This window comes from Aureobasidium pullulans, assembly GCF_000721785.1.
Source record: "Aureobasidium pullulans EXF-150 unplaced genomic scaffold scaffold_13, whole genome shotgun sequence".
In the NCBI taxonomy this organism is placed as follows: domain Eukaryota; kingdom Fungi; phylum Ascomycota; class Dothideomycetes; order Dothideales; family Saccotheciaceae; genus Aureobasidium; species Aureobasidium pullulans.
Window position 1 is genome coordinate 424,318 of NW_021941033.1, and position 8,550 is coordinate 432,867.

The 8,550-nt window shown below is 50.7% G+C and overlaps 3 protein-coding genes across 3 annotated transcripts; 1 reads left to right on the plus strand and 2 right to left on the minus strand.

Moving 5' to 3' along the window:
• The first annotated feature begins 513 nt into the window (after positions 1–513).
• M438DRAFT_47680 (uncharacterized protein) lies at positions 514–1,586 on the plus strand. Its single transcript, XM_029910131.1, has 2 exons — positions 514–1,358; positions 1,425–1,586. The coding sequence occupies exons 1-2, from the start codon at positions 894–896 to the stop codon at positions 1,479–1,481; spliced, it is 522 nt and encodes a 173-aa protein (XP_029758981.1). The 5' UTR covers positions 514–893; the 3' UTR covers positions 1,482–1,586.
• Positions 1,496–4,445, minus strand: M438DRAFT_347026 (uncharacterized protein; the record flags this gene model as incomplete). The annotated part of the gene is made up of 1 exon (XM_029905811.1): positions 1,496–4,445. One exon carries the CDS (start codon positions 4,440–4,442, stop codon positions 1,692–1,694), a length of 2,751 nt encoding a protein of 916 aa, XP_029758982.1. The 3' UTR covers positions 1,496–1,691.
• Positions 4,446–7,059: 2,614 nt separating this feature from the next.
• M438DRAFT_277083 (uncharacterized protein) lies at positions 7,060–8,550 on the minus strand (the record flags this gene model as incomplete). The annotated part of the gene is made up of 3 exons (XM_029900899.1): positions 7,060–8,112; positions 8,168–8,293; positions 8,347–8,550. The coding sequence occupies 3 exons, from the start codon at positions 8,548–8,550 to the stop codon at positions 7,060–7,062; spliced, it is 1,383 nt and encodes a 460-aa protein (XP_029758983.1).

Here is an 8,550-nt window from a genome sequence, read left to right on the forward strand (position 1 = left end):
TAAACCATGCGCATTAGGGAGTTTATGACGGTCACCGATCTCTGTAGCGAAACGCTTGACCACAACAATCAGGAGAATCTACGGATACACCGAAACTTCTATACCTCCTTGACTGAATCGTCGACTTGCGCCGAAGGAGAGCCTTTCCGCACTACTGCAGAAAGACAGGCAGATCGGTCTTCCCAAGTGCAAATATGCCCTGACCCGACAACTACTTTTCCTCCCCAACGGCGGCCCCTCACGCCTCTCCCCTGCAACGGTGCCAGCCACTGCCTTTTTTTCTATGCTTGCTCTGCTAATCTTCAGATGCACTGACATCTAGTGCCATGTAGAACTCCACCCACACGAGTCTCACATGGCGCAAGCACTTGAAAACGAAGAAAAACATCAAGGGTTCTGTGGCCTGTGGCTAGCGAATCCCAAAGGGAGGGACCAAACAACCTTATCGCCAACGTCATTCCCTCTTCTGTTCGCAGTCCTCGGATTACCTGTCTTTGTGTATTGCAGCCGCCAATTATTCAGCTGCACCTCGTAAAAAGAAAAGCAAGCTTGGTCATTGATGAGTATTCATCTTTCGCATGGCAAGCAATGCATGCGCATTGCGCAGCTGGCCTCATCATCATGTTTTCATGCTTCAATATCAGAGCGTGCGTATACCCCTCCCATACATTATCTCGTCGATCTTGAGTTCGAATGCCCCAAGCTATCTCCTCATTTCCACAAAGCTTCACGGTACCTCCCATTGTGCTGTCAATATTTCTAGAGCCCGAGGAGGATGCAAAGTGGATACGATATCACTTTCAACCTGGGGATCTTGACATCAATCGTGTGTGATGATTATTCATCAGCAACGACATGCGCATCTCCTTTCTCAACATCTATGATAACAAGTAATGTCAACGTACAGTAGCGCTAGAGATATGCAAGATGATTTTAGGATGAGTACTGTCCGCGGAGAGCTTTTCCGTCATCCAGGTACATGCTATCAAGTTATCCAAACAAGACAAATGGTTCAGCCCTCGCAACCACGTGCCCAATCCCTCTGTGATCGACTAGTGCGGGTGATGACCACATCGTTGCGTCTCCTTGTCGATTGTCGAAGGATTGTAGAAAATCTGTCACATAATCCAACACTCCACCCTGGATCTTCGGTATTCCAGACATCCCATCCTCGGGAGACGGTATCCACCCCTCCGTCTGTTCTTTCCGGTCCCCGGATACGCAACTCCTTCAGTTTTAGCGTACTTACGAAAAATCATACCCTCAAAGTGTCAAGTACCGAAACCAAATGCGTTCTCAGGGAGAGTTTTGAGCTCTTGTGCGACACACGAACTCTACGACCAGCAACCATGACGCTCGTCAGTAAAGTCTAACCTGCCAACCTTATCATAACCCGAAGTATCACCTTGTTAACAAGTCGGCAGATATCGCCTAGACACTGCCGTGACATTGTCACATTAACCATCCTAACCAAAGACTAAGTCTGAGATACTGCGGTTTTCATTTCGAAGATACTGTCTATATCTGATGCTGTAAGATAATTCTACTAGTTCATGGTCGCGTAACACACTCGCCAGTGTCCCTGATCTGCCTCGCATGTAGCCATGCAGTGTATAGCCATACAATCGTCAAGAATGATCATCAATACACTCTTACCCTCCCATCCTTGGCCTGGCAGACCTTTGAGAACATCAATCGCGAGAGTAGAGGCTATCCGCAAGCCAATTATCGACTTCAATCTCCCTTTCCCTGTTTTGTCTCTTGGTTGGGCGACTGCGCTGACTGAGAGAACGAATTATCTCACCGCCCTTCAACCAGATGTGTCTTAGACGTTCCGCGACACGCTTCACACGAAACTCAACTCTGCCCATACCGACCATGCCATCATAGTTCTGAGGCGTGACAGGCTCAGTGAAGCGGTCATCGCAGAGCGAACCAGTAGTGTGCACATGCGAAGGCCGTCCGTACTGATCCATAGATCGACCCCTGTGGATGTCCAGTGACTGCGAATAAGGCGCACAGCCATGTGTATTTGGCACTCTTGAGGATTTTCCTCGAAAGGACGTAATCTGCTTACGAAACGAACCACGTCGCTCCTCTCCCTGATCTTCTTCTGTAGAGTCCGAGAAGAAGGAACGCACTTCTTCTATGTTGAGCGTGTGAGGTGACTGCAAGCTCGTGTACGGATACCTGTCCCCAGGACTTGCTCTTTCGGCAAGAACACCTTCTCGGGCAATAGAGCCGGACTGTGCGCGTGCATTCAGACCGATGCGACGAGACAAAGATCCAATGAGCGACTTCTTGGACGACTTGCGGTCATGAATAGTCAGTACAGTGGGAGTAACAGTCTCGCTGTTCGAAACCATGGGTGATGACGGAAGAGTACTGTCTGGATCCAGGGTATCCTCAGTCTCGCTCTTAGACTTGTTGGAGCCGCGGCTCTGCCTCTGAACGAGCTTGGGAGGAGAGGAGTGACGACGTAACACAGGAGTAGGGAAGTCGATATTGATGCCAGGACTGTGACCACACCATGGGTAATTCTCGTCAAGATTCCAAGGTCTCAGGTTCTGAGCAGACAACACGAGAGAATGTCTGGAGGCGAATCCTGGGTGAAGATCTTCGTCTTTGCTGTCAATGACGTTCAGCGACTTGCCGCGAAGTAAGGCAGGCTTTGGTGTTTCAAGCTCAGAAGCGCTAGTCACGGCCTCGGTGATGAGGGTCGTGTTGCGGTCAAGGCCGGAGTCGCTCAGTGAGAATCTCTCACTGTCCTCTGGCAAAGGAGGGAGCTCTTTCATCAGTCTACTGCTTTTCTGGACTTCGAGAAGAGCGGAGTCATGGGTGCCATGCGTCACAATGTTGTCTGCGATCGCGGCTAGTTGATGAAGCCCTGTAGAAGATCTCAGGAGTGGAGCGCCCTCACTCTCGGGCCGTCCAAGATGATGGATTCTATCAATGGCGTCGTTCATTGCTGTCTGATCGCCTGGAGCACACTCGATGTGTAGATGCTTGATTGAGGGTAGAAGCGTCGACAGACGTTCGGATAGAGCAGCCACGGAGGGAACAGGAAGACGGTTGACCTCTGAAGTCATACCCAACATTTGCTGCGTAGAGATCGGTCTGACTGAACGGGCGAAAGATTTGGTCGACACAATGTCCACATCGTTCTGATTCTTCTCGTGTGTGGTTTGTGTCTCGCCTTGGCCGGTGTTGGTGTCAAGACCTTCGGTGGTCGAATCTCCGAGCAGTTCAGAATCTTCAGGGTTAGTGAAGAAGCTTGTGTACCTCTCACGAATCTGATCGGTCGAGGCTGGGTGCAATAATGATGAACGGCGGGTGCCAGATTTCCTCTCTCCTCTGACTCCAGCCAAGGACTTCGAAGACCGAGATATGTGTGTTTCAAGTTCTTCGTTGAGCTTGTCGAAGAGATCCATACGGCTGAAATTCAAAGAAGGAATCTCTCTCAGTTCTGAAAGCGACATTCTTGGGGGACGAGGTGCCAGATAGCTTGGTTGAGGCGCATCTTCAGATCGTCTCACACCTTCACGAACGGGCTTGAGCTGCAGTGAGGGTGTATTGGAAAGTCTCAATCCGGTGTACGAGGACTTGGTATTTCTGCTACTTATGTCTTCCTTGGAGTCTTCGTTGAGATCAGGAAGGTAGCCAGGACGACCCTTGAATGTCACTGTTCCAAGATCTGTTGTTGACTCAGTAGACGATCTGTTGAGGTCGGGCTGAGTGGTGGTCCACATTGATCTTTTGCGAGGGAATGAGCGACGGATGAACGAAGAGAGGTCAGCCCCCTCAGCGCCTGTGGCCATAGGTAAGAAGCTTTCCATCCTTCTGATACGAAGTGGAGCCACCTTCTCGATGCTGGAAAGAGAAGTGCCTTGCAAGCTATTGTCATCTGCAGAACGCGCTGTCTTGATCTCCGCTGAAGATCGAATGGGTGTGTCAGATAGGTTGCTAAGATTCACCAACTGAGCTCTGCCGTGGTCAGAGGAGCGTGGTATGGAGAATTTGATAGCAACATCGGTGACATGATTCGACGATGGACTGGCTTCGGAGGTTTGAAATGGTCCCGTCGGCAAAGACAGTCCAGAAGTCATCTCAGTGGTGTCAAAAGTCTGTCTCGAGGATTGGTCCGGTTGTGGGTCATCGACAGGTTTGGAATATAAGCCTGGATTCTTGACTTGTTCTTGGACCGTTGTGAGATGCATGGTTTGAGTGGCCATTGGACTGACAATCGAGTCCCTGATCACCCTTTCGTCAGGACGTAGAGGGCTGACACCACCACTTTGGAACTCGCTGAATTCCTTCGTTTTGTCCTCAACCTTGATCGCGGGCTGAATGACAGAATCCGGAGAAGCGAGTGGCTCCGAGAGTGTGATTTGTACACCAAACCCGGCACCATTAGCAGGTGGCAACTCCGGAGAAGTCAACATCTGATTGTCGGAGTAGTTGAAGAATAGTCCATGGCCGGTCTTGTCACCACCAGGATCCTTGAGTGGGCTGTCCGTCGAAGGCTTCGAAACGATGTCTTCGACTCCATGGTCGCCATTTGCCTTGACTGTCTCATCGGGAGCGAGCGACGTCGTCGTGTTGTGCTCCGAAGAAGAAGGGGCAGTGTTGGCTTGGATCAACTGTCTTGTTATCCTAGCAGGGACATCAAGCTCTATAGGCTCGTGAACCGATGAGCGCTTGCTGGTAGAAAGTTCAAAAGCTTCCTGTTTGTCATCTTGGAATGGTTGGGGAACGACAAGCTTCGATACATCTTGTTGTGGCGGGCCTTGGATGGGTGGGAGATGTTCTTGGCTTGCAGCACGATCTTCCAGTAAGTTTCTGATACGCTGAACCAGCCCGGTGCGCGTAACAGTAGGCGTACTTGCTTCGAGCTCAATAGCAGCAGGCTGGGAAGCATCGAGCTCGTACATGGTGGATTGCTCTGTGTATCTGAGATAGCTCTGGACACTCTTGTATTCCGAATGTTCTTCTGGGAGCTCACTGAGCGCTGGATGTACAAGAGCTGATTCGACGGTGACGTGAACTGCAGTTGTGTCTCTGGGTGTAGGTGGGTTCGAAGATGGTGGTGATGAAGAACCTTGGCCTGAAGACGATGGCATAGACTCCATTTGCGGCGTGCCTACTCTCGATGTTGATCCGTATCCCAGAGATGGTACGGGCTGGACTGGGGCACCGTAATGAGCGTAGTAGGGATCTTGGAAGCTTTGCTGTGTAGGATGACACACCATTGGCTGAGGCTGATTCTGGTGCCTCGGTCCAGATAAGCCATATGGATAGTCGCTATTGTAGGTTGGCATGTTGGGTCGATGCATGGTTCTTCCTGGCGGTGGTGGTCCAGATTCCAGCCCTGGCCCATAGTTTCGTCCCGATGACGGACCTTGGTAGGACTCTTGAGGTTGGGCCAGATGAGGATAATGTGCCGGATCATTTGGAGCGTAGTAGCTTGAAGATTGGTCGTACTCGAACGGTTGGGGTTGTCCGTGTGGGCCTTGATATCCACCGCCGGTGTAGTCACTCAAGGCTGGAGACGGAGTCCTAAAACCAGGTCTCTTGAGTCTTGCAGGATAAGCGAACGGCGGACGCGGAGGTTGGAACGGTCCGCCCCCTTGGCTCTTCATACTAGTCACAGACTTGGCTGGTCTGAGCGAAGGAGCATGGTGGGACTGAGTCAGCGAGTAGGAGCGTCCGTCCTGAGAATACGGCACTGGTGCGCCATATGGCGATGACCGAGGAGGGCCGCGAGGCATTGCAGGACCTCTGTTGTCGTACGGCGGCATCGTTGCCAGAGTCTGAAGGCTGACCATTGATCCATGCCTGACTCCCATACCGTTTCCTGTACCACTTGATATGGCCGAGACGGCATCCCATCCCTGGGAGGTCTGGGCATTGGAAGCCTTTCTGGAGCCATGAGAAGGGACGCGGCTGTGGTTGGTGTTGTACGTGTACGTAGAGTGATTGGACGAGTTCGAGAGACGGGAAGGATTGTTTCTTCGTTGATGAGTCGGACGAAGAGCAGCAGGAAGACGACCAGTGTTGTGAGAGAACTCGCCCACATCACCAACATCAGTCGAAGTTTTGAGCATAGAAAGTACTCCAGGAGCAGCAGCGTTCAGTATGTCGCCAGAAGCTTGAGAAACTTGAGGTCCAAGTGCTTTCGACTGTGCAGAGGTGATGGATGCACGACTGGTTCGTCCATCGAGCGACTGCTGTCGACGCAGCAAAGCCATCGTGACGGCAAACAGCCAGTGCGTCTTATCCAAGGTCGCCAAATCGAAATTGATCAAATGAGGGGATGTAAGCAATGGAACGAGTATGTGGTATTACTGCGAAGTGGAGCTCGAGTTGCAAAGCCAACAGTATACAGATGGGAATTGGTGGGTGCTGGAAGTCGCGACCTGAGAGATGCCACATCAACCGTCAATCTCGGTCTGAAGCCTGGAAGAGCTGCCGGCATGGACTATTGATTCTCAAGGTCGCTCTTTCCATCTATGTGGACGTTGAAAACACGAAAACACACGGAAGTCTTGAGCATCGAGCAAAGCCATCTCGACAACCAACGAGAATTATCAGCGACCTTCAAATGTGACCAGAGCTCTGTATTAGTAGTTTTCAGGATGAAGCTGTTCCAAACTGCACCAAGCACAGGGAATATCGGCTTGGAACTCGCGCCGATGCTCTGACAATTACCAGCAAGTGGTAGAGTGGCCACTTTACAGCCTACTGACGCAAATTGGACGTCTGCCTACAACGCCATCGAGCGATACATGGTAGAAGGAACATGTTCTACCTTTGATACACATCGCACCTGCTCTCAATAGACTTCAGTGTGGACGCCTCGAAAATCAGGTCAATTGCTGTCAATCGTGTTCTTTGTGTAAAGAAAGGTTGCAGGATGATGCCTGGACGCGTGGAACAAGGAGACAGTTTTGCCAAGAGTTGACACAATTTATGCACAAGTGGAAAGTACTTGCATAACCACACAGTGATTGACTGACAGTGATTTCCGACCTGATTCTGTCGTGTTGTACGCGACAGCAACTACCAGCCACGCCATCTGGTCCAGACATCTTGGACCTTGTCCGGTTCAGAGCTTTCACCATCAACCACAACATAGTAACCGAAATTGGGCCCTGCCATACAAGCGTGGTTGGGCCATATCATCACCTTCTCTCCGATATCAAGTTTACGCATATCATCTGTTGATCCTTCCCATGTGAGGTTGCCATGCTCCTGAGAGATACGCCCAACTATCCAACCAGTCTTTGAACCCGCAGGATCATAAACAGTGGAAGCATCAGCAGGAGCCGATCCACCCGTCCAAGGTGTTACTACTCCCCAACCTGGATAGCTCTTGCAAGGCTCTCGTGCGAGTACGATAGAGCCGGCCGCTACCAGAGCTTCGGGCTTTTCTCGTTCGTCGTACGTGCTTGCGACTTCGACCATGATACGCAAAGCGATGTTTTCCGTTGAAAGCAACGGCTTGCCATCAGCAGTGGTCGGACGAGCGCGTGTCGCAAGCTGCTGCATGTCCAGTACAGGGTATACACCTGCGTGTATCTCAACATCATAGTTCTTCTTTACTTCTTGAACATAGGTTCGGAACTTGTCGTTCCATTCGTTTTCAACAAGAGCGTTTTGAACAGCCGTAGCTGTTGGTGTCGCACCGAGCGATATCGTAAGCTTGCTGGATGATCCGTCCGGTAGAGATTTCGCAATCTGGTCCGCACCGGCCTTTGCATCCTTGAGCTCATGCATGAGAAATTCTAGAGCCTCTTCTGGACTGTTGGAACCATAGCTTTCGCCCATATGAGCATAGGCACCGACCAAACGGACTTTCGGAGCCGAGACAATAGCTTGTACCAAAGGACTGATGCTCTCAGATCTGGGAAGCAATCCAGCTCGCGAGATGGGAGCGGCGATCTTGATGAACAAGGGAATAGTGCCAGGCCACACAGACTCGTCCAGCTTCGCAAGATGTTTTATTTGCTCAGGATGGTCGACAAAGAGCCCAACAGCTCTCTCACCAAGAACCTTTGCAATGGCTGCGAGACGAGGTATATGAGAAACGGCAACAGGCAAGCCGTAGAGAATCTGCGAAAGTCAGAACTGATCATAATTAGAATACTTCCACAAAACTTGCATTGACAGAAGCACCACGCGATCTGCTTTCAAGCAAATAAGGAACGAGGTTCTCGATCTCCGATACCGTCGAGGCGATCAGCCTGATATCTTTTGACTGGTGACCCATTTGGTACTGGGTGAGTTCGGTAGTCTTGCACGATCATTAGTCCTCCGTATTGTTCCAATGAGTACATGTAATTTTACTTTGTGTGTCTTGACATGGGCACGGAAGCCAAGTCCAAGAGCCTTGGTTGCTTCGAGCATTGCCTTGCAGTTCCTTCTGATCGGAGCCAAATCGAGAACAGCTGCAGGCGCAGGTATATCTTTGACGTTTTTGCCCACATATTGCAATTGCAATGCGGCTTTTGACGGTGATGGATAGAACGAAGGTGCTGAGAAGGATGACAT

Coding starts and splice junctions, on each gene's coding strand:
- M438DRAFT_47680 (XM_029910131.1), top strand. CDS start 894: ATGTCAACGTACAGTAGCGCTAGAGATATGCAAGATGATTTTAGGATG. Junction 1,359..1,424: donor GACCAGCAACCATGACGCTC/GTCAGTAAAGTC, acceptor ACAAGTCGGCAG/ATATCGCCTAGACACTGCCG.